Source organism: Erpetoichthys calabaricus, chromosome 7, assembly GCF_900747795.2.
Source record: "Erpetoichthys calabaricus chromosome 7, fErpCal1.3, whole genome shotgun sequence".
NCBI classification, from domain to species: Eukaryota; Metazoa; Chordata; class Cladistia; order Polypteriformes; family Polypteridae; genus Erpetoichthys; species Erpetoichthys calabaricus.
Window position 1 is genome coordinate 73,845,727 of NC_041400.2, and position 26,987 is coordinate 73,872,713.

Consider the following 26,987-nt stretch of genomic DNA (forward strand, 5'->3'; position numbering starts at 1 on the left):
AATTGGAAAGTTCATGCGGTACATGCATACACACGTACAGCCAAGAGAACCAACCACAATGACAATTTCATATACTAACCAGAGCAGCTAGCTAGTCTCCCCATATACTGTGTATAAACTGTTTTTTGTAAGATTTAAACTTTGTAGAAACTTTGTTTTGTTTAAATGGATGAATCACAAAATGAATGTAGGATGATGTTGTTCAGTAGGTGTTCACAATTTCTACATGGAAATGCTACTGTTTTGTCACAGTAATTGTTCTTTGAAAAGAAAGGTGGTGGGGGGCTACGTAAACATGCTGGACTTCAGGTCCCTTGGTTTGGGATGAGATAAAATGAAAAGTAACTGAAGAGTGTATGGGGTGTGTCAATATTGTGAAAGAATAACTTTAGATGCACCAGTTTTATGATAGAAATGAAATGAAGATGGATTGCTTCAACCACCAGCCTTTTTTTAACCTTCCACTATGACCCATTGTAAAATACCAATTCCTTTAAACAAATTAGCCATTATGTTCTTTAACTCACTCCATCTAGGACTTGGAGGGCAATGCATTTTTATCTAGCTGGACTGTGGTGTTTATTGGGCCTTGGCTACAGATTGCATGTATTTTTTTATTTTCTTTCTAATAATTTTAGGCATTTATGAATCAAATTCTCATTAGACTCTGAAATTTGCTGTACTCACACAGAATTTCTTAATCAGCACATTCCCATTAAAGTTTTTTCTTTTACAGTTTGTCATGAAGCAGCACAGGGATGCAGTGGTGAGACTTGCTGCCTCATAGTTTCAGAGGCCAGCCTTGAATGGGTATTTGAGTCAGTGTGCCTTGTGAAGGACGAGTGCTCCTCCTACCTTTTCGCACAACATGAAAGCCACAATCATCATCCTCTGATATCCCATAGCCCTGGACTAGGTTCAGGCTGTCAATTTCTGGGCGAAAAACTGATTTCTTTGACATAGCAAGAAACCAAAAAACAAAACAAAAAAACCAATAGAAGTATTAACACTGTGTCAGAAATTTGTTTATTTTGGTTAAATGTTTCATGTTATAATTCACTTTATCTTGTCAATATACCTCTCTGGCATGCATGTGTGGGTGTTAAATCTTGCATATCTTCCAGAACACTAATAGACTTTCTTCTTAAAATTATATATATATATATATATACTGTATTTATAACAAACCAATAATGAAAAATACTTCAAACAATGCCAATCTGCAAAACATTACATTACAAAATTTTACAGTAACAAAAATGTTGTGTAACAGCAAGACACCCTTAGGGTTTAGTAACACTAGTAGAGAACTTCTGGTTACTCATACTTAAACTGCCAAGCAGCCATTAGAACCGGTAGGAGGCTTTTCCTTGAGTAAGTTTTGCCATTAATCTAGAAGAGCTCAGGGCTCATAACAGGTAGCGAGCGATATGTGTTCATTCTCACTAAAAATCCAGAAAATGCTTTGGAGTGCTGGGTGAAATCTTAGGAAGGGGTCTACAGCCAAGCAGCAGTAGGGTGAAGTAGCTCCACCATTTACATTTCATTGGGATGTACTGCAAAAAATACAATTGATTGAAATTGTTTAACTGTAGAAACAGGAAAGTGAAGAAGAGAACTGGGATAAGTCTGGAATTTTGCTTAAAGCACACATCCAGAACCATATCCACTGCTTTCAGGAAGAGGAGGTTCATAACCATAATTCACTTGCGAGCCTATCCACATAATGGTCAGTTTCCAGCATTTCCTAGAAAATGTGCATACAAGATTTCAGTAGATAATTTATACTCAACTTTGAAAGAGAGCATATATATAAATAATTTTTACAATTAAACAAAAGGGATTAGCGGAACAGAGTATTGAGAAGAAAAATATGTAAGTACTAGTAGGAACCACTGTGGTGAGCTGCCGCCCCGCCCGGGGTGTGTTTCCTGCCTTGCACCCTGTGTTGGCCTGGATTAGCTCCAGCAGACCCCCATGACCCTGTAGTTAGGATATAGCGGGTCGGATAATGGATGGATGGATAGTAGGAACCATGTTTTATAAATGCTTATAAATGAAGAGAGGCTTCACTTTATAAAAGCTTAAGTGTGAAAAAGAATTGCCATTAAATATTTCTTGCAGCTATGGGTGATAAACATCCTTAAAATACTTAGAATACTCAGGAGAAGGCATCTTCTGCATATTTTAACCATAACTGAAGGCCACAGATTGTACAAAAAGATGTTTACAGATGAAGGAGACTGGCCACTGATATTTAACTGTGTATACAGTGACTGCGCAGCAGATATTTACCATATGAGTTAATCTCATCATAACTAAACCTCTACAGACATACATTTTAATTATGTTTATCAGCTTAAAAAAGGAAAAAAAACTTGAAACTGACTTGAAATGACTGAACCTGTTTAAACTTCATACACTAGAGAATATGTTGAAGTGGGACAATAAAGAAGAATGATCAGTAGGATTACAAAGTGTTTTGGTGTTAACATTTTTCTTTTGCTTAGTAAATATTTCTGTCAAACCAGAACATCAATTAATGGCTTTTTTTGAAAGGGGATAAAACCTTTAAATGGTGTCTCATATATGTAATTGAGGAAAGAAACTGCAATCCTAAGCACTGCAAATGAAGAGGTTCTGATTTTACTATAATAAGTTATTTCAGGATTTTTTTTTAATCTGGCAATTCTAAACAAATATGTACAGTAAATTAAAAGGGTGATGCAAGAGTTTGGAGTGATAATAAAACACATGCAGGGAAAAATGTAGCTTACCATCAGTAATATTAAAAGAAAAAAACTCATTCAGAAATCTACTGATGTACAAAGAAGGGTATTGTTTGATTCACACAATTTAATAATGACATCCCCATATAATTAATAAAGGGGGAATCTTGTGAGATATTTGATGGTCTTATTCTCTTGTAGTATCATTTTATTGGAATGGTGTGATTTTGGCATATAGGTTAGTTCAGCTCCTTCACACCTCATGTTCATTACGAGACTCAGCTCCCATCTTTCTGTTGTTTGCACATTCTCCCATAACACGTTTTTATCCATGTACTGTACTTCAGTTTCTTCTAATAAAAACAGTATGTCAAGGATATGTAGGTTAAGTTGCTTGCCAACATAAAACCGCTATGTAGATGACTTGTCTGTTTGTTAGCGAATGGTTTGAATAGCAAGCAGGGTTGGTTCCTGTTTTGCACCCAATCCATCTCTCAGAATGGCCAGTTCCCTGAGACCCTGCAAAGGACTAAATTCTTTCTGAGCCAAAAGTAATGGAAAAAACATTAAGTTATCAAATTCACACAACATCATTCTCATCAGCATGGTAGCAGAACTCCACTATTCCTGTTATAGCTATAAGTTGTGGAAAAACACAACTTTGTCTTCAATATTTTTAAAAAATATTTTATAGTAACACTGAATTTACTAGATAATTTTTTTCACAATTGAATGCAATCCGACTCAGTCTTCCAATTAGAAAAAGAAAATGTAAAAGAAAAATCAGAACCTCTGGCCATTTATGATGCAAATCCATTACAGAAACAGACAACAGAGTGGCAACTGAACAAAGACATTATTTAGGATGAGGAATACCTTTTCACTTCAGATTATCTGTGGTGATGCTGACAAGTCATGTGTTAGATAGTTAGATTTAATATTAAGAAAAAATTGAGATGTTTGCACCGAGATGCTAAAGCCTTGAACACTGTTGTCCCGTACAAAATGTGATTTCCACTCTCCTCCATTTCTTAACTCAGTTAAGTAAAACATGGTGGAAAATTATTAGTAATAACAAATCCATTGCTCTAACATTACGTTCCCTTTATTGGAAGTTAACCTGGAAAGGCATGACAGTTAAAACATGCTGGGATGGACTTAAAAAGCATGTTATTACTTTAACTTGGATAGAGATGAGTTCAAGGGTACGTCACCATAATGAAGAAAGGAAGACAGTTACCAAGTTTTTCTGTTTTTTTTTTTTTTTGTTGCTTTTCTGTAGGCTATCAAGGCATCGTTCTCTCTCTCCTTTGGTCATGCATGGAAAGTGTTTGCCATAAGTACAATAACACTCCATAGGCTATAATGAAAACTTTTTCAATGACACCCAATCTTTGATCATGACTACATGTTCTTTTTCTGGGTTACACCTGTGTTTGCAACCAGTTTCTGGGATCCAGTTTGGCTCGGATGTTACGAAGACTCTGCCTGCTACTTGATGATTGTGAAAAAGGAGCGATTTCTGACTCTGGAGTTCTGTTGCCTTCACTGGAGCTGGTACTGGAGCTGCTGCAGGAAAGCTCTACATGTGGTCTCTTTGATGGCTCATGGAGAACTGCCATACGACTCTTCAGTGTGCTGAGTTTGGCATCCAGAGAGAGAGTACGAGGTCGTATTCTTCCATTACTCAAAGTAGCATCCTGCCGGTGTGTCCGCCAAGGGTGGTGCATGCAAGGGCTTGCGCTGTATGCACTGTCACTGTCAGAAGTCATACTGGCATCTGAAGAAAGTGGTGCATTTCCATGGCATGCCCCAGGAGGTAGGCGGGATTCATTGAAGAGAACCATCCAGTCAGGAGCAGACCCCAGTTCTCTGTGCAAGTCGAACTGCTGCATCCGCTGGGTCAAGATGTCTGTCACTGTGCCAATATCATCAGATGGGTCAATAACTGGAAGAGAAAAATATAATTATTTCCTCTTGTCAGATACCTTTATAACCTAATACTCAAATATAAAAATATACCACAACGTAAATCATTTCTTTACTTGAGCTGTTGATGACTTTCATTATATGTGGCCAATATTGACATGGATTTCACACGTTTTCTAATGCCTTTTTTTTTACATTTCTGCTGTGTAAACCATTAGGCTATGAGATTAATGCTACTGCATAAACTTTGAGGAGGGACCCATAAAATCAAGGCCTCCTAGATAGGTGCTAACATACAGTAGTAATACAATTAACTGATAGATCCCTGACTTAATTCAGGTTTGAGAAATCTTCTATACGGAGCTTGCATAATCCACCAATATTTAAAGAGTTAGGATATGTGAATTTTTTCAATTTCTTAATAAATTAATTCTTCTATTTTTTCAAATAACTTTCATGTGAGGTTTAGAACTCCATACAAACAGAAAAATTTAATTATTTCCTTTAATGTTATTCACTTTGTTAATTTTGTTTACCGACATTTTATTTTCTATGCGTGATGCCATTTTCTGAGCTATTATTATGAGACGGCGACCTGTTATTTAGAGAGTGTGATGATACCACTTTCATATTTTGAAATGTTAGGTGTTGGTTTAGTGTTTCATGACAAAGAACTAGGCACTCCCTTTGACTCTGATTTAGGAAAGTTTATTGGGATTTGGTGCAAGGCTTTTAGGTATTTATGACAGTGAATTTGGCTGGTTTCTTAATCATGATTCAATCTTGTCATCTCCAGACCTTTAGAATTAAAAATCACTTTGCCATTTTTTATATGAGTTTCCCTTACATTTCTCATTTCCCCCCACTGTGGTAAAACATGTTGTCACATAAATAAAATTGAAAATCTACTATAATAGAGCCTAAATTATCACTATGCATAACCTAACACAACCACCAGACAAGAGTTTATTTAACTTCAAGAACTAAATGACTACCAAAACTTAACAAAACATGTTGGACAAGGAAAGGCCACTGTTATTTAGGTTTTGTTTAGATTTTTAATCATAAATGAATGGCTAAAAATCAGAGTTGAAGTAACAAAACAGGTCCTGAGCATGCTGATATTGTTTTCCAGTTATAAAGTTGCTTATGGTTTTTGAAAAAAAAAATCATTATTTGGATGCATTATAAATGCACACTGATATTATTAAATAGTGTTGCTGCAATGTCAGTAAGTGTTTTGCCATCAGAAAATCAAGTGACCAACAACAGGTGCAGTTGCCAACAACAAAGTGGCTGTACCTATGGCAAAACGTAAGAAGATGGTGTCACCCGTAAAAAGCATAAAGGCAACAAAGAAAACATTATGATACTAATACTTTCTGCACATAAAATAACACTGCAAACAAACATACCTTAAAACAAAATCTTAAAATTAGGCACACATTGTTGACAAGATTAGGTTCCAACCTTAACTCGTCAAGTCTAAAGAGGATTAATTCCCCTACTGTGTCAGAGAAAGTCATCACCTTCATTCATAGGATGCACTTGGTTGCATGTGTTTGCACAGTTTCTATGTTTTTTTTTTTTTTTTTTGTACTAAGATAGCTAGAACTACAAATAGCACTGAAGATACTGTCCCAGAAGCATATTATATAGTCTAACCATAGCGTTCCTTACATAAATAAAATGAATCAATTCAACTTAAGGTGACAGAGACAAACAGGAGAAATGCTCAATGTATTCTGAACCATGAAATTTATTAGTATGGTTGATGCAAGCACTTAATTTAAAATAAGATTTTCAACAAAAAAAATGGTGTACAGATGAAAGCTGGTTATGGGTAGATTTTGCGTAAACGTTAGAAAGTTTTCTTTGCAAACAAAACCATTGACACAAAACCACTGAAAGTATCAAGTAATGTGGTACTTTGGGACTCTACAAACTTCTGCCTGTTGATATGTTATAAAAGATTAAATATGTAAGAAAACTGAACACATTTATCACAAGGATGGGCAAAATCTTCTTAAAGCGTACTGCATATGTTATTTATCCCACAATTGCAAACCTCAACAACATGGGAAGGGCAAGACACTTAGTGGCACATGAGTGATTCCAAGTGCTTGAACAACTTAAGAATTTGTATGTTAAAACAGCTAACTTAAATATTGTCTTAATCAGCGAAACACCTGCAGATATGGGCCAAAACAGCAATTGACATGTCACAAAAGACACAGTCTGGGAAAAAAAAGCAATCAAACTCTTTGTGTGTGTGCGTGTGTGTGTATGTGTGTGTGTGTGGCTACAACTGTGCTTTTGATAAATGTGCATCATGGTACATTCTCCTTACTGCTGAGACGGTCCTGAAACAAATACAGTGCATGAAAGATGGACAAAATCATGAAAAAAATATTGAAATAGAGTGTTCTTTAAATAAGCCATGCATTTAACATGAGTTAACTGAAATAATAAATATATCAAGATATTATCAATTTATGGATAGATTATTTTGATGCTTACAAATGTTGCACACTTGAGTATTTTTTCAATGTTTTGTATTTTTAAATCTAAAGAACACACTGAAGAGTTCTAAACATGAGCAAAGTGAAATTAAATGGACAGTGTGCCACAAGAAAAAGATCACAATTTATAGCCAAAGTACTGGCATTATGCTTTATCTCCAAATCAAGACCATATTAAACGATAACACAAAAAAACAGATGTAGGTCTATAATTAAGTAAAATAATGCAGTGGCTAGTACCTACAAAAAGTGGTCCAAGAAAGGACAACTGGTGAACTGGCAAAAGGGTCATGCTTGCCCAAAGTTATCCCATCTGGTCAAAACCCATAGAAGATCTATTATAGCAGAAATTGCTAAAAAACAATGCGGGGCATGAGAGAAAAGTTTCAGAAAACAAAATGCATTACATCTTGCTGCGTGTGGGGCTGCATAGCCACAGGCTGGTCAGAGTGCCCATGCTGACCCATGTCCACTGCTAAAAGCACCTACAATGGACATGTGAGCATCACAACTGGACCACAGAGCAACACAAGAAGGAGGCCTGGTCAGATGAATCACATTTTAATTTAGATTAAAACAGATGAGGAACAGATAACTGCAGGAAGTACATGCCATGTGAAGAAGACAAACTGACAGGGGCAGTGCGATGCTCTGGGAAACCTTGGCACCTAGCATTCATGTAGATGTTACTTTGACAAGTAACATTACCTAAAGATTGATGCAGACCACATACAACAACAATAATTTTCCTTGATGGCAGTGACCTCAGGATATTGTGCCCTGCCACACTGCATTGTTCAGGAATGGTTTGAGGAACATGACAAAGAGTTCAAGATGCTGACTTGGCTTGTAAATCTCACAGACCTCAATCTGTTCAAGTATCTGAGGCTTGAGCTAGAAAAACAAGTCTGATCCATGGAGGCTCTATCTCGCAAATTACAGTAGTTAAAGTATCTGCTGCTAAAGTCTTTGGCCTGATAACTTCAGATGCATTGGGCATTCCTCGATAGGTCAGAGTTGTTTTGGCAGTGTGAGGTGGGTAATACAATACTAGGCAGGTGGTTTGAATGTTGTGACTGATCAGTGCATATATACAGGCATATGTATATTTTAAAATATGGTGTACTGCATCTGTGCTTTCAGGAAATTGTTACACTTGACTGTGAACATGTATTTACACAGCAAACCTGACTTATTGAACCATTCAGTTTATGTAAAAAAAGAATAACAAAACAAGAGAAACTGATAGTATGAGGCAGTTGTCATTAATCTTTTATATTTAGTTTTGTTTTCTTTGTAATTAATGCACAAAAATTGTGCACCTCCCAGTTGACAGGTGGTTTTCCACTGCTGTGAGGTCTGTTTGTACTTGCCCTTAATATTTAGGTTCCTTTCAATTCCCATTTACCTGTATTCACTTACAATGCTTAGAACTTAACCAAATTTTAAATCTGTTGGTCTGTCAGCTTCCAAACTCGCATGTTGTACGGAAACGCAACATTTACAAATCACCCACCAGTCCCTAAATCATTAAAAAACCAATCACATTTCTTCTGCTTCCATCTGCTTAAGTCTGCTTCCTGTAGTTAGAGAGAATACGTGTGCTCATCCTTACATAAAAATGAACACTTACACTAGACATTTCTATATTAAAACATTGACCTAGTATTTTTTTAACTATGACATTTTTAAACTATTTCAAAGTCTGAAAAACACAGTAAAATGAATAGAGATGAATTGAACTTCTTCAGAATGACGGATAGTGCTTTTAGTCTCTATAAAGATGCATGAGACCATTTCAAATCCACATTCATTGGCATATAATTAAGTAAAGTATCCTTTAAGGCTACAGTATGAGTTCATTTTTCACATTAATGTCAGCTAAAGGGGAATAGAAATAAAGAGCCAGACTGACACACAGAGTTTAAACACTGTTTTCACTAAATGTTTTCATAAAATGAAGACCCTGAAAGAGCTTGGCACAGGTCTTCATGCACTGCAGTACTTCACCTGTCATTGTAATAGGAGGAAAGCAGAGCTCGGATTTCAGCAGACACTGCATTATCCTGGAGAAGCAGACCCTCACAAGAAGAGGCAGGAAGAGAAGAGGCTGAGTGAACCAGTAGAATGCAGGACAAGAAGTGAGGCAGGAAGGGAAAGAGAGTCAAAGTGCTTGTTAGAAGGAGTCACACAATTATAAGTGCAGACAAGACAAAGAGCAAGAACAGAGTAAACACAGAGTAGGACAATTTACTCCTAGGGAATATTATCTACAAGACATTTATTGACTATAAATATTAACATGAAGAGAAAGGCAACTTACCACTCAGGACAGCTTGAATTTTTTCAATTACTCTAAGGACACATTATTATATGTCTTTTGGATTCACTGCTTACTAATGGTAGGACACTGTCAGTGAAAGTGAATGCTTTTTATAAGCATTCCACAATAAACGTGACTTTTGATTTGCCATGGACCAACATATAAATAGGGAAAAAGCCACGTGATAAATCCAAATTCAATTTGTTACAGTAATAAGCCATAAAAAAGACCATAAAGCATAAAATAAGCTTAGCAATGTATTATAATGTATTCAACATGTGGATGATGCTAATACTTACTTCTGTGTAGTCATAGGAGGATAAATGCTGCAATGTCATATGTTTCACATTGACTTTACAAAATTCAAGTTTCAATTTAACACAAAAAGCAATGGAATAAGATCGACTGTGAAGGCAAACACCTGTCAGAGGCAGTTTTTTTTTTCCTTGAATGGGGGAGCGGGGCATACGCTCACCATTAAATATTGAAACCTTTGCTAGATTTCAGTCATAAACATGAATTTTGAGTTCAGTTTTACAGATGCATGCATGATATTGTGTAGGACTGTGTGTTACATTACTTGGATGATATCACAAATCTTGCATACACCTTGATATTGATGACAATTTACAGTAAAACACATAATAACAAATATCAGTTAACAAAAATAAAGAACTGATGTACACTCATGTTAGTAAACTCTTTCAAATAAATGATATTATAATATTTCTAAAGTAGAATGTATTCCATCCATCCATTTTCCAACCCGCTGAATCCGAACACAGGGTCACGGGGGTCTGCTGGAGCCAATCCCAGCCAACACAGGGCACAAGGCAGGGAACCAATCCTGGGCAGGGTGCCAACCCACCGCAAGACACACACAAACACACCCACACACCAAGCACACACTAGGGCCAATGTAGAATCGCCAATCCACCTAACCTGCATGTCTTTGGACTGTGGGAGGAAACCGGAGCGCCCGGAGGAAACCCACGCAGACACGGGGAGAACATGCAAACTCCACACAGGGAGGACCCGGGAATCGAACCCAGGTCCCCAGATGTCCCAACTGCGAGGCAGCAGCGCTACCCACTGCGCCACCGTGCCGCCCCTAGAATGTATTGCTTTGTAAAAATAAAACAGCACTGAATCTGCATTTCATTTCATTGTTTGCAATTCCAACAAGTGTAACTGGGATAAACCTAGAATTGCTAAAAAACTAAATAAAGTTTAATGACAGATATTTTTTTGTTTGTTTTTTAAGCTCATGTTTTTATGGAGAATAACAGAAAATAGTATATAATAGTAAGGAACGCAACAGTGACTCAATGTTTAACAGCAAATAAGGAAAAAAATTCTTGCATATCTCATGTCACATAATACATGTCTCTTACGCATTCAAATGTTCAAAATGAGCAAAATGCATGCAGTTCCCAGAAACTCAGTGTACAACATAAACAGGAAAGATGCCTTCCCATAACACTGTGCGTTTGAATTGAAGATTGAATTGAAGAAAGAATTTTTTTCTTTGTTGTATGGATGTTTTTCACATCTTTTGTCATTGGACTGTACGGGTCACCATTACATTGTGATATATCAAAAATTGTTCAATGCTTGTTCTGCATGAAAACATGAGATTAAAAGTAAGATATAAAAAAATATGATTTTTGCAGTGAATGTTGCTTCAAGTTTTGCTCAACAAGGTGCATTACATTTATGATTCTTAACAGTCTGAAGATTATTATTTTTATTCAATGTAATTGTAAGTAGTGATTCGCTTTCACAAAGAATCATTTAATAAACACAAAGAAACAAAGATTGTTTCTCAATAGGACACTTGCGTTTAAATCTATATTAATAAATATATCTACCCAATTAGTGAAAACTTCTTAAAACAATTGCTGAAGCAAAATGAAATAAAATGAAAAAACATGAATGAAAAGAAGGGAATGAAAAAACAGAACTATCAGAACTGTCTAAAAATTTCCAAAATGTTAGCACAGGGTATTTATCTTATAATTGTACATGTTGAATGGAATAGAATAATTAAAAAATTAGGATGGCAGGGTGGTGCAGTACTAGCGCTGCTGTCTTGCAGTAAGAGCACCAGGGTTTGCTTCCATGGTCCTCCCTGTGTGAAATTTGCATGTTCTCCCCGTTGCTTGCTTGGGTACTCCGTTTTCCTGCCACCATCCAAAGATATGCAACTTAGGTGAATTGACAATGCTAAGCTAGCTCTAGTGTGTATGTGGGTGGTGTCGCCCTGCAATCTACTGGAGCTCTGTTTAGGGTTTGTTCCCGCCCTGCACCCTATGCTTACTGGGATAGGCTATAGAACCCCCCACAACCCAGATCTGGATTAAGTGAGTCCGAAAATGAAATTATAAAATTATCCATATATCCTTTGTCACATGTGCACCTGGGGATGATGAGAGGGGGTGCTGCCACTAACACTGTCTTCTTTCCCTTCCACAGTTGTCAGGCAGATCCAGAACGATGCCTAACAGTCTGGACACTATAAAAATGAGCAGCCCCCGGGGGATGGCAACTTATTTTGGAACCAAACAAGAAAAGAGATGATTAACAAACCTTGTGGTGTATTTTTTTGAAGCTGGCCGATTTGGCCATGAATTTTATAGGACTTGAGAAATGCTGAAGCAGTAAAATGTGCTTTTCGTTAATTTTTTTATTTGGCAAACACAGATGATTAAACAGTCTGGCTGGTTCCCCAACTATTCCTGCTGGCTATCTCAGTCTGTCCACAGGTCACACCTTTTTATTCATCAATCCACCCACTGATCTTTGAACACATGGCTACTGGGGGGGTTGGGACCTATTAAATAAATCAATCTATTAAAATAAGTACTCAAGAAGCTGAAGTAAATATGTAGTATACAATAAAAGATGGTACACAGCACATGTGGTTTATGTGATGACATGCTTACAAAAGGGACAAATTATCCTGTCACTGGAATATTCAAAAATAAAGTGTTTTGTCATGTGACAATAACCACTGAAGACTGTAAGCAAATGACGGCACAAAAAATCTTTAAAGCTGTTCAAGAATACAATAAATTAAGAAGGTTATATGCAGTTAAATTCACTAACATTTACTTTCTCATTTATCAATATAATTTTTTTTCTGTTATTTAATAATTAGGCCTTTGCATTTTGCAGAATGGCATCTATGACCAAAGCTTACAAATTGCAAGTTTACAGAAGGTAGTGACGGAATGTCGGAGAGGATCTAAAGAAATCACTAATTCACTTTAAAACATTTTCCTTACAGTGTGATTTTTATTGTCAAGTAAACATGGAAACAAGTTAAATTTAAGTGTATAAAATCCTAGTATTAAAGGTTAATTTAACTTGAACACCAAATTGTTGCTGTTTAAATTTGGAGTATTTATTTTAGTTCTTCTGAACTATTTAAATTAAATGAAATAGAGTTGAGATAGGAAGTGTGAAGCAATAAAGGTGTTATTTCAGGTTCAATGTTTGAACTGTTTATATAATAAATTCTTAACATTTTACAGGCCAGAATTCCTAAAATGTAATATTTATGATTGATATAAAGATGGAGGAACAAAAACACGACAAAAAAGTGAAAACCTTCAAACTAATTTGCATGACGATTCATGACTAATGCATAGGAAGAAAAAGCTAGTTATACATTTTCATCCACCCATTTACTGAAATAACTTAATGCAAATTATTTAGAGAAATCATGAACCAAAGTCTAACATAGTAGTACATTAGGCAGGAGTACAATGTGTAGAGTACAAGTCCAAGGAGGTTATCCTGAAGTTTTATAGTGCACTGGTTACACCTCACCTGGAGAACTGTGTGCAGTTTTGGTTTCTGGCCTACAAAAAGGACATGGCAGTGCTAGGCAAAGTCCAGAAAAGAGTGACTAGCCTGATTCCAGGGCTACAGGGGATAAAATATAAGGAAAGATTAAAACAACTGAGCTTTTCAGTTTAAGCAAAAGAAGTTTAAGAGGAGACATGATTGAAGTGTTTAAAATTATGAAGAAAATTAGTACACTGGATCGAAACTGTTACTATAAAATGAGTTCATCAAGAATATCGAAAATTATGAAGAAAATTAGTACACTGGATCGAAACTGTTACTTTAAAATGAGTTCATCAAGAATATCGACACACAATTGGAAACTTATTAAGGGTAAATTCTGCAAAAACATTAAGGCATTTTTCTTTACACAGAGAACCACAGACACATGGAATAAGCTATTAAATAGTATGTTAGACAATAGAGACTTTCTAAACTTGGCTTGATGTTATTTTGGAAGAATTAAGTGGATAGAGCTGGCGAGCTTTGTTGGGCTGAATTGCCTGTTCTTGTGTAGATTGTTCTAACGTTCTAAAGAACACTGGATAAGGTACCAAACCATCGCAGGGCACACTCATGCAAACACCTACACTCATTCATATCGGGTTAATGTCAAATTAAAGCACATTATTTGGGATGTGGGAAGAAAAAAATAAGTTCTGGGTTTGGCAATGGTTAACTTTTTATTTCTATTGGTCAGTCAGTCAGTCATTGTCCAACCCACTACATCCTAACACAGGGTCACAGGGGTCTGCTGGAGCCAATCCCAGCCAGCACAGGGCGCAAGGCAGGAACAAACCCCCAGCAGGACACCACAAACTAGGAACAATTTAGGAACGCCAATGCACCTAACCTGCATGTCTTTGGACCGTGGGAGGAAACCCACACAGACACGGGGAGAACATGCAAACTACACGCAGGGAGGACCTGGGAAGCGAACCCAGGTCTCCTTACTGCGAGGCAGCAATGCTACCACTGCGCCACCGTGCTACCCTTATTTCTGGTTCACACTGGAAACACAACCTCTTCATTACACTTTACAACAGCTGTTCTTAAGTTTGTTGTTATGTTTTTGAGCAATATAAAAGGTCCTCAATTTAACCTACTGACGTCTGAAAAGTTTATTTCCAAATAACCTTGCTGAACGTATTAATTCTTACACACAATAACAATATTCCTCAGCCACATAAAGCAGAATGTAATGTACATATATAATCAAAATTACTGCTTCAGTACACCTTTCAATTGCACAGCCCATTTTACCTCTAAAAAGGTTACAAGCATATATGAAGGATGTTACTGCAATTAAATTACACCTAAAAGCTAATTATTTTACTATTATATAATCATGCTAAAATTTCTGGTATTGCTAGTCATGCAACATTGTTTAAGATACAATCATTAATCCACCCTCATACTGTGGCTACCGTATTGTGAGGGAGTGCCAAGCAGGCAACATGCTTGCAGGGGCAAGTATAGCTTTAGGACAGCACTAGGCAGAGTTAAGTCCTTCAGAAAAAGTATACAAAAAGACAGCATTGGTAGGGAGTTAATAATAAGATACTAGTATGGGAAGGCAGGGACTATTAGGGGATGGTGACAATCTGCATGTTAAAAGGGACGGTGGGTAAGGACATCAGATCAGAAGACAGAAGTGAGGCCTAGGAGGGCAAAATGCAGTATTATTAAGGACACTAGAAAGAATGTAACTTAGGACAGATCAGCAATTCTTGAATGTCTATTAAAAGAAAAGGACACTGAGCAATGGTTGATTTGTATGAGGCCATACAGTCTTCTGGATGGCATATGATAGCAAAGGGTCATCCACTAGTTGTCAAATATGGAAACAGGTTACAATTTAAAGGCTTGATCAGGAACGATTGGCAGGAGGAGCACATGGTGTCTGACTTGGAAGAGATAGATCTTGTCATCTATTTTAAGGAGTAGGCAGATAAGCAGCTGCCAGAGATAACAAACCCTTATTGGACAGATGATGCTCAGGAACCACTACAGTGAGTTCTAACTGTGTTCCATAGGAAATGTGGAGTCACATCTGTCCACAATATTGACTCCTGGCAGAAAACTTACAAAGCTTTTGTAAATCAGCTAGGTTGAGGACTGAGTTAGGGGCAGGACTCTGTAGTGAAAATAACAGAGCTCATATTTGTGAGACAAGAATGTAAGTGCTTAGCGGTACTTGGTATATGGACATGTCCCATCTGTAAGGCAGGGGATTAGCAGCTGTGGAGATAGGACTTTTGTTTAGCTTCTCTTACTGTACTTTGCATAACTATGTTTAATTATCTCTTCCTCTTGTATAATATGTATTTCACCTCCTTGCCATTATTCAGGTGCTCCGGGTACAAGTCAGGGAACAACAGACCCAGCTTACAGAGGCAGAGGCATGGAATCTAGCCCAAACTGCATTGCAGCAAGACAAAGCCTTCGGTCCATCCCAGGTACTATTACCTCTTCAGCCAAAAGTTGACAATGAAACATATTTTTGGGTCTTTCAATGAACAGCAACCCATCATCACTGGGAGCAGATGAAGCGGGCACATATACTAGTGCCATTCCTTACAGGGAGAGATCAGAGGGCTTATTACGACCTTAATGTGCCAGCCGCCTCGGATTATAACACTTTGGAGTGGTATGTGACTTGTGGGGCATGATGGGCCATTGGCTGAGACCAGAGATCAATGACTCCAAAAAAAACAGTGGAAACCCCCTCCCCGAACCTCTCACCCAGCCAGTCCATCGACAGGCCTGGAAAAATATGGGGACCCTCACGGACACCTTTGAGTGGCACTAAACGATCCAACAAAGTCTGAAATGGACCACTGATCATCCTAAACACCAGAACAGGATGTGTCACTAAATCAGATTCTACATGATGCAACATAGATTCAGGGGCTAGAAGAAAGGAATTAGCACCTTCTCTTCACTGCTACAAATGCAGAGAAATAGGACACATCTTCCCCAACTGTTCAAGCCTCGAAGAGCCGATGGACAGTATTTGAGCATGGGGAGAAAGGTATTGTGCTCTCACTAACTCCTTATCAATCACCTATAAAGGTGTGGTGGTGGTGATGGTGAATGGAACTTATTGATTCTGGGAGTAACATTTCAATTGTTGCTCACTGTTTTGTGCTTCTGAGACAATGGGTAACGATAAAAACCAATCTAACATATATCCATGTGGAAACTCAATGGTACAGGTCTGCTTCCTGTATAATCACCCTTTTGGGGAGGACTCGCTTTCTATGGGTTGCAGTCATGTGCAATCCTCCTCCTCCAGTTATATTGGGACAGGACTGGTACTGGAGTAAATAAAGAACAGCAACTAACACACCTGGTGGTTCACCTCATCTCAAGGTGACTCCATGCCATGTTTAATGCCGGCTCAAGAAAGGGATCATGTGGGCACACCATATGACCTGAGTGACGTCATGCCGACTTGCCCCAATACCTCTAGTGAGGTCAGGAGTGAGCTGACGCTGGCAATAACTTCACCCAGGGAGGTCACACCTGAACTTCAATTCCAGTTTCATTAAACACCGGCCTCCTTTAAAAGAGAACAGTGGAATGATGACTCCATCAAGTTTGCCAAGAATACAATAATCCTAGTCAAAAATCAACGTACTGCTGTGGTAATTGTTCTCGGGAACTGTTGATTGCCACAGCTGCCATGTTCACTATAAAGAGAAGCCCGAGACGGTTAAAAGGGGAGGAAAAAAAAAAGAGAAGAGAACGAAGGTTGTGGAGGAGAAAGAAAGGAAGCAGTGAGGAGAGAGAGAAAGCCGGTGCGGGAGAACAAGCGAGCGAGAACAGGCTCGTGGCAGCTGAGCAGGCAGCCTGGCTGTTTGGCTGACACCTGGGGGAGTAGTAGATGTGGTCGCTACCGTAGATATTACTTTGAAGGGTGGAAGTGACCGGAAGGTGGGTGACTCTCCGCGTAAGGCCGCGGAAGGCAGGGGGAGTCGGGACTTGGGACGTGGTGTCCCCAGGTTGAGAGCCTTGGTCGTTGGGGAATCCCAAGTCACTGTCAGGAGGAGACAACCGGAGCCAAGGATCGGTAAGGCGACTGACAGCAGAAGCAGGCACAGAGAAGGTCAGCTGCAGAGAGAGCGTCTCGCCTGTTGCAGGGCCCAAACGGGAGAAGCAGGTGAGACGCTAGTGTAAAAGAAGCACCGGGCTTGTCATTGTTTTAAAGTACTGCTTCCAGCAATGTTTTAACTTTGATTTTAAAGGATTGTAATACTGTTTTTTTAAACCTGTCACTTTCGTTTTAATGGATTATTTATTTAATGAAGAAGATTTTGAAACACTGCACTCTTTATTTTGAACACTGTTTTGTAGGATTTTTAAATAAAAGCACTTTGCACTTTTTCATCATCCCCTTGCTATGTTGTTGCCTCACTGTCTAGCTCATCGGTAACATTACCGACGGTGTTGGGTTCAAGGGCTCCCGAACAGCGGATGGGAGCATGGAGCCGAACCCGCATCATCACAACTGCCCAATCCATACCATCAGGATTCCACTTTGTGCTTGAAAAGGACTTATTATATCATGTGTCAGAACATGAGGATGAGATGAGGTTGTTGCTACTTGTATCTAAACCTTACTGGCTACAAGTGTGTGAGTTAGCACATGCCCAACCCTTGGGTGGCCATCTTGGCACCGATAAAATACTTGAAAGGATAACACTTAGGTTTTACTGGCGGTGAATTAATGAGGAGGTCCGTTGCTATTGCATTTGCTATCTAGATTGTCAACTGTAACAGATTCCTAGGAAAGGCTATGTCCTCTTATTCCAATTCCACTGACAGATATACCTTTCAAGTGTACTGGGGTGGATACAGTAGGTTCTCTCGAACCCTGTGCCCGAGGCCATAAATACATTCTGGTCCTCATGGATTATGCCAAACAATATACAGAGGTGATCCCATTGAGACAGGCCAATTCCAAAAAAATTGCCAGGGAACTTGTAGGAGTCTTTATCCAACATCCCTAAAGAAGTCCTAAAGGACCAAGGAACGCCGTTAACCTCAGAGACATTCAGGGAGGTCACCAAATTACCCCACATCAAGCACCTCAAGACCTCAGTATACCATCCTCAAACTGATTGTCTAGTCAGGCAGTTTAATCAGACACTGAAACAAATGCTTAGTAAGGTTGTCAGTAAGGATGACAAAAACTGGGATCAGTTAATACCCCTCGTGCTCTTAGCATACCAGGAAGTCCCACAAACCTCTATGGGTTTTTCACCTTTTCAACTGTTATATGGGTGACAACCCCATGAATTGTTGGATATTTTAAAAGAAGGTTGGGAAAATGAGGCACTCCCTTCCACAAATATCCTTGACTATATTGTGCAATTATGAGATTGATTTGGTAAAATCAGGCCAATCAACACAGGCCCAAATCTTAAACTGTGGTACAACGATCTGTGAGTGTGCTCCCAGAGATCTTGTCATGGTACTCGTCTCCATTTCTTATTCCACATTATTGGCCCACTGGCAAGGGCCCTATGAAATTAAGGAGAAATTATCCAAACACTTTTTAGTAAACAGTTAAGTGACTTTTAGGCTAGTAGCCATGCCACATGCACTTCAGGAGAGGTCATCTAAATGAAGCTAAACATGTTTGGGCCCAGCCAGTACCTGGATGGGAGAGCTTGTGTTGCTGGAAGAAGTGCTGATAAGCCGAGCAGGGGTGCATACCCTGTGGTCTGAATGTGGATCCCAATGCCCCAGAGTGCAGTGAGGGGGACACTGTGTTGTAAAAATGGCACAGTCCCTTGGATGAGACATAAAACCGAGGTCCTAAATCTCTGTGGTCATAAAAGATCCCTTGGCATCCTTCATAAAGAGTAGGGAGTATCACTATATCTCTAATTCTTTCTCTCTTTCTCTCTCACCACTACACCACCTAATGGTGTGGTGAGTGTACTGGTGAAAAAATGGCAGCTGTCACATCATCCAGTTGGGTGCTACACATTAGTGGTGGTTGAAGTGACTCCCCACTCACTATGAAATGCACTTCGAGTAGTGAGAAAAGCACTATATAAATGTAAAGAATTATAATTATTATTACGCTTATTGAAAATAGCAAGGAATTGTCAGTATGACAGCATGCATGAATGACCATGCTATGAACGGACACACTATTATATAAGGGGCTGGTTCTAGTCTTCCAATGATGCCAGGATGAATGCCAGTCTCCACTGACTTCATGCTCAATTAAGATGGTTTGAGATTATTTTGTTTTGATGTTGTCTCTGCCATTGAAAATTGCTTTAGTCTACTGAACATGGCCATTGAGTGATTTCTGTTTTTTGTCACTCTAAATCAAATAAAACTGCAGCTTATTTTATATCTACACTTGTAATACAGGTTTAATAAGACTTTATTGTATGTGTGACATTTAGTAAAAATACAGAAGTGTTTTCAGTCTCTTTAATGAGGCTGTTTATTTTCTTTTTACAAAGGAATTCTACTGTGATGGACTGAAACATCTCAAAACAAGTATTCCCACTGTCAACATTTTTATATACAGTAATATTTTGTGATGATGCTTATTAAAAACTAGCTGTTCCCTATGGCTCTGCGCATGTAGTAGTGAAACAGGACAAACTTTAAAAATCAATAAACAAAAAGGTATCACTAGCTAAGCGGAGGCAAGTTATGCTCTAAAACACAGAGGTAGACTGACTTCCAACTCCTGATGTCATGCATCCCCCTCCCCTAAGCCCACAGTCTCTGTCTTGGGTTAGCACAAATATATCGCTCCTGCAAGCGAACTATGATTGTTAGCGCGATGAGAGAAGTTGCAAAATCAACTGGAATGTTCAAGCAAATACTACAAAAAAACATAATCTGCCTGTAAATCCACTAAGTGGTTATCTCGTTTGCTAGCTAAGTGGATGTAACATACGTCCCGAGGCTGACGCGTGAGTGAGGAGGGCCCAACCCCTCCCCTCGGCCTGCTGCGTTTCTGTCAGATTCACACAAATAAATTGGTACCGCAAGCAAACTATGATACCAAGCGCAATGAGAGAGGTCGCAAAATCAACCGTAATGTTCAAGCAAATCATAGAAAAAAAACCCTAAATCCGTTATGTAGTTCTCTCATGAAAAGCGGACAGACATACAGACAAACAGACGTTGAATTTTATATATAGACAGATGTTAGAATAATGTCTGAAACTCAAATATAAAAACAGTAGCAAGTTAACATGTGAAAGTACTCTTTTATGGCTTAATGATTAGTACTTTAATGCATTACCTTCTATAATGTTTCACATTACTGGCTAATTGTAAATTTGCAGACTGACTGCAGAAATGGAATAAACAAAAACCTTAAAGCAGAATTCAGCAATAGCCTACAAGATGAAACCAACGAAATATATGCAGGTATTAAGACTGTTCAAAAACCCTTGCCTAAGATAATATGTCTTCTAGTATAAAAATATAAGTTATAAACAGAATGTTGAATTTGAAAGAAGTGACATTTAAAAGCAAGACTCACTTTCTTCCTTTCAGGCTTCAGTGAAATTCAATTTATTGTTATATAACACAATACAATTTAAAGGCAAAGAGAACTGTATACATTTATAAAGATAAATGAAAACTGATGGCTCAGTTTTATTCTGAAGAATAAAAGACAGTGACCTTGACCAAAAAAGAAATATATTAATAAATATACTGTATAAAAAAGGTCTACCCGAAAATACAATGTAACATAATATCAGTTGAATACTGATTAATGAGAGTCTTAACATTCAGTGCTCTTAAATGTAAAGAAAATCAGATTGTACATTTATCTAATGATCTTGATGAACAACTAATAACTTGTTTTGTATATCCACTTAGGAGGTTTAAGTTAAAAAGTTAAAAATATGTTTAGTGCATTATTTATCAATAAAAAGTTCTTAAAAATAAAGTTGATTGGCTTCTCTCTATTATTCAGGTTGACTATAAGGGTGACTGTACCTGTATGTTCCCTGCAAACTACTTGCATATATACAGATGGTCACTTTAACAGATATTCACAAACATGGCATGCATATTTGGTAATATTAATATGGCTGATCATGTTTTACACTCTTTAAAATATTATATATATATATATATATATATATATATATATATATATATATATATATATATATATATATATATATATATACTGATCACCTGACATAAAATAAAGGCCGTTTGCTCAAGAATTAAAAAATATGCATGCACAATGGCTTTGAAATCTAAACAGACATTCTTACCCATTTCATGGTACAAAGATCCCTGTTTGGAAAGCATTGTAATGGGCTTCCGGGGTGATGGTGTCTCAATTTTCATTATCTCATCACAGCACTGCTTCCACTGACCTGTTGGTGGTGTTTTGAAGCATATTAATAATTGCCCATTAATATTAAGTACAATTATCCAAGCAAGTAGTAATCAGTAAAAAAATTCTAAACCCTGCTCACACTTCTGCTAGTTGTTAATCCACACATTTAAAGAGACTAAAATGAATTAATTTTCATATTTCAGCTTCTCAAAATCAACACAGTACTATGTCCTTTTAGCATTAATTTGGAAAATAAAATATATAACTACATGCAAGTTTTACTTTTTTAATGCATTCTGTGCCCGTATTTATCAAGTGTCTCAAAGTATGAAAATGGTTCTAACTGGCTAAAAAAATCTCAAAATGATGCAAATTTGGTCCTATTCTTAGGAGAAGTAGTAAAAGCATTTTATTATTTTTCCTAATTTAAGAAACTACTCCTAACTTCAACAGGATTTAGGAAAGCTTGTGAGCTGTCCTAACTCACTAGGAGCTGCCAAAAGATGGTATTCAGACAGAGATCAGCACGCAGATCAAGGGAAAGGTGGAATATTTAGAAAACTCAAGACAACATCGATTTGACAGAGATGGAATAATATTTGAAACAAATATTGTATGTCACATAATCGCTCCATTTACATTGAGAAGCCATGCACTATTTACAGAAATGAAAGTGTTGGTAACACGAAGTATAAAATGCAACATTGTAATAGTGATGATTTGGGTATGTCACAACAAGTGATTTTTCAAATTTTGTACCAAGCTTTGAATTCCCTTACAATGTGTGAGATAATACCCAGATTATACATTTCCACAACATTCCATGTGGGGTAATTTTGAAGTATGCTACATTCATGCAAACTGACACATACATAAAGATCATTGCCTCAAGTGTGGATGAGCACACATATGTGAATCACAAGCAGAATCACAGTATCAATACAAAGGTGGTCATAGATGCAAACTGTATCCTGATAATAAGTGACGCTAGATGGAGTTTCAAAGAAATGTCACACAGGTGTGCTGAGTTCTGCAATCTACGACTCCCTGGAACATTTGAATTACAGTTTACAAACCCCAGATGGTTCAAGAAGGGAAGCAGACAGTCCTAGGGCATTGGATAAATAAAGCCTCACAGAAGATAAGGTGAGATCATGAAGAAAGACATGGCATGTTATAGAGGAAGACGGTTTGGGGACACTAGAAGAGTAATTATGACTTATAGTCATGCCTAGTTTTAGTAACTGTTACTTTACAATGTGTTTCCTGTGGCCATAACAGTGGGAAGGTGATTCTTCTAAAAGCACAACTGTGGATCACTCATAAACAAACATGCCCATTATTGGACTTAACTCTCATCCAATGTGTGTCTCAATCTTTCCACCTTGGGCTCACAGCAGTATTATGTTTGATGTTGCTGTGAAGTGACAAAAATTACATGCAGCTTAGTGCACTATCCTTTTAAGTTTTTCTTCATATTCTTTGAATATTAATATTATCTTTGTGTTAAAGCATTATTGTTGGTATCAGAAAACTACAAAGTGTCATAATGATTTCCAAGGCAAAAATCGTTATGATGAATATCACTTTGTGGCTAAAATTGCAAAATCATTCATTTTTAAATGTGAACTTGTACTCCTAGCTGACAGTAGGTGTAGGATGCTCCATAAATATTATATATATACATTATAATATTTATTATAGTATATTATAATACTCTAAAGTAGGACAAATTCTTTTCCTAGTCATATTAATTGGAATTTGTGTATAACTCATAGAAGCAACTGTGAGATCAATGGCTGTATTTATCAAGTGTCTGCTATCAAAGCATGCCCCCAACCTATTTTTTCTTCAACATATTTGTTAAAACTTTCATTCTTGGCAAATAATTTTTAAAGCAGACACTTTGATATTCATTCCACACTGTACTCAAAGAAAATAACTGGTACAAAAGTATTAAAAATATTTCCTATATTCCAGCATTTTCCTATGATGTGTCTTACTGTAGACTGATGCATTACAAGTGGTATTGTTATGGCTTTACACTACTCTCTGGACTGATGAACATTTACCACACTCTTCATGAGGCTGTCTGAAGCTTACACTTACATTTACATGCAAGGCCAAATTAAATATGTTTCTTACCTTAATATAGTAATTACCTTGTCAAAATGTGAACTGGTACTTGTCTATTTGCTAGGTTAACACAATTAATTTACAACTCAGTAATACTTATAGAGAATGACCACCAGAGGGTGAACTGGAGGTGACGTCCAGCATTCTTTATGTTTGAGCACCACCGCGCCCCTGTTGCTTTTGAAATTAAATGGAGTTGGCTGGTTCTGAGGGTCAAACTAGATAATAACATACATATAGGACCGTAAGACAAACACACTAGTGAGTCTTCATTGTTTGTTAATTTATTTTTATTTTTAAAGTTGTGTTTTTTTACATTATATTTTTCTCAAACAATTAAAGAAAACCAACTTTATTTTCCTCCTGGGCAACGCCGGGTATTTCAGCTAGTTCCAATTATAATTTTTTTTTGTCCCTTGTTAATCGTACCTCTTAGTCCTGAAATCAGCTCTGTCAATCTTCTCTGAATGCTCTAGTGCTGCTGTGTCTTTAAACTGTACATAGTACTCTAGGTGAAGCCTCACCAGTGTGTTACCTATATTAGCCATAACCTCAGTTGACTTATACCCCACACCTTGTGATATATAACCTGATACCCTATTATCTTGCTTGACAACTTCTGTATGCTGTCTTGATGTACATAATGATAATTCCATGCTTAATTGCTGACGTACTAGTAGTGGCAGTAATACTGTCATGTGTACAGTAGAGGAAAATTGTAAATTGTATGCACAATCAACATAAAACATGTTGTCACCCTCTACAGTTACATACAGTGCATCCAGAAATTATTCACAGCGCATCACTTTTTCCACATTTTGTTATGTTATAGCCTTATTCCAAAATGGATTAAATTCATTTTTTTCCTTAGAATTCTCACACACAACACCCCATAATGACAACATGAAAAAAGTTTACTTGAGATTTTTGCAAATGTAATACTTTACTTGAATACTTTTCGGATGCACTGTAAGTTTCATAGAGAGCTGTAACCTAAGTATGATGTATAAATAATTGGCTAGCAAGGAGTAAAAAGCCCATTATTGGGACTAATGGTAAAAGACCTCTAGTAAGATTGTCTTATCCATTTAAGTTAGTTTAATGCCATGAGTTAAGGAAATCACAGATAACCTCATGAAGAGTATTAGAAGTGTTCTTTAGCCTGGGTATAAAGTAATAAAAGTATTCACCAGTCCCCTGTTAAGGCACTCTCCAGATGTCTCTTGGAGTGGCTAATGTCCATGTCAGTCCTCAACTAAGATACACATTGAAGAGCACAGTCATACATAGCAGGATAGTCAAGAGGAAACCATTGCCCTCAAACAAGGGTTATCAAGATACCAGAGCTTCATATCTTGATACAATACTAAGAAATGTTGTATCCCAGTGCAGTATATAATGTAACTAAACAAAAAAAGAATTTAAATTAATTTCAATTCTGTATATATTAAAATCTTTACATTTATGAAAACAAATAATAGAAATTTTAGTCATTTAATGCAAATACTTGAAGTAATGCAATATTTTGTAAAAGATAAGAGTAAAGTACTGTAAACAAAAAAAAATAAAGAAGCTTAAATCCTGTCAACAGTTTTTTTTACGTTAATGAAAATAAATACTGCTACTAAGGTAGTATAATGAAATTTTAAGTATGTCATTATATGTTAATTGAAAAAGTATTGCAGTATTTTGCAAAGAGTATACAAAAACATATTAAACAAAAATTTTATAAGAATTTAAGCTAAAAAAAAATTTGCTGTTTTGTAAACAATTGTTCAGAAAAGCAACACACAAACAGAGCACTAACAAACCTAAAGGCATTGCATAAAAGAAAACAGAATGCATATTGCATTTTTTGAATAAGTAAACTACAATGTCTTTGTAACTTCCAGTGGGTCTCATTCCTGAAACGTGAACAGAACGAATATGTTTGTAAACTGTTCATAGAGGGAACATCCAGTATTTATCAATGTTTTAGTAAGGACTGTCTGTTTGTAAAAACCAAACTGATCTTACACATGCTCAGGACCAAGTGTAGTGCGAGTGTAAATAATAAAAAACATGATATATGAATGTCATTTGCACAAAACACATTTTAAATGAATGAAATAAAATAATACTGCATAAATATGTGATTTATAAAATACAAAATATCACAACAAAATCTTAGTCAAATTTGTTACTAGTTTGATTATTCAACAACACAGGTGTCTTGCTTTGTTTCTCAGTAAACACATCACATAGATCTGTACCTAATTGAGTGTATTTTCCTATAAAAGGGCATCAGTTTGAACCTGATTTGACTGAATATAATAATGGTTGATCTCGCACTACTGCATGATTTGGCCCATTGTACACAGAGGAGACAGTGTAGATTCCGGGATTGTGCTGATGTGTTGGCAGAGATTAATGAATGGTTGATTAGTCGTTTTAGACTACCCAGACCCATTCCGGTATATTTATGCACTATTATGTATCATATTCTGAAAAGAGTAACAAGAAGAAGCTGTGCTATATCTGTGTATCTGCAAATCCTGTTGACACTTGGTTTTCTGGCTACAGGGTCATTTCAGCAGGAGATTGCAGACAGGTCTGGGATTCCTTGGCCATCTATGATCTGCATACTACCTGGAGTACTTAATGGCATATTAACACTACTGCGGGATTACATCGCAGCTCTCATATGGTGGGGAAAGGCAAGTGGAAGTTACCTGAGGGTTTTACGAGCTGGCTAACCTACCCAGGGTCATTGGTGCAACAGACTGAACACATGTATGCATCAAAGCTCCATCCCACGATGCGTTTGCACATATGAGTAGAAAACAATTCTATTCTATCAACGTGCAGCATAAGTATGTACTGCTCAACGTTGTTGCCCAATGGCCCTGCAGTATGCACAACAGATTCATTCTGCAGAATAGTTCCGTGGGTATGTGTCTGAAACAAGGTACTGTGCAAGATGGCTGGCTTCTTGGTAAGAGTAAAGTTTCTCCTATAGATTAAATTGTATTTATTTGAGAAATAAATAGGCTCACTGTTTATATCCATAGGGGTTAGGGTTAACCCATTAAAAACATGGCTTATGACATCTCTAAACAAACCACAGATGTCACAGGAATGGGCTTATAATAATGCACATGCAGTGG

At 37.2% G+C, this 26,987-nt stretch overlaps 1 protein-coding gene across 6 annotated transcripts in view; it reads right to left on the reverse strand.

Annotated features, from left to right (window-relative positions):
• Window positions 1–1,001: 1,001 nt before the first annotated feature.
• Window positions 1,002–26,987, reverse strand: part of rtkna (rhotekin a) — a 277,698-nt gene continuing 251,712 nt past the window's right edge. For 5 of the 6 annotated variants that reach the window (XM_028804655.2, XM_028804654.2, XM_028804656.2 and 2 more), the window contains exons 11-12: window positions 21,638–21,742; window positions 1,002–4,677 (exon numbers count right to left, since the gene is read on the reverse strand). In XM_028804655.2, coding sequence (XP_028660488.1) covers window positions 4,154–4,677; window positions 21,638–21,742 — 629 coding nt within the window. In that variant the 3' untranslated portion in view covers window positions 1,002–4,153. Of the gene's footprint in view, window positions 4,678–9,190; window positions 9,291–21,637; window positions 21,743–26,987 lie in introns of all 6 variants that reach the window. The other variant, XM_028804658.2, reaches the window with a different exon arrangement.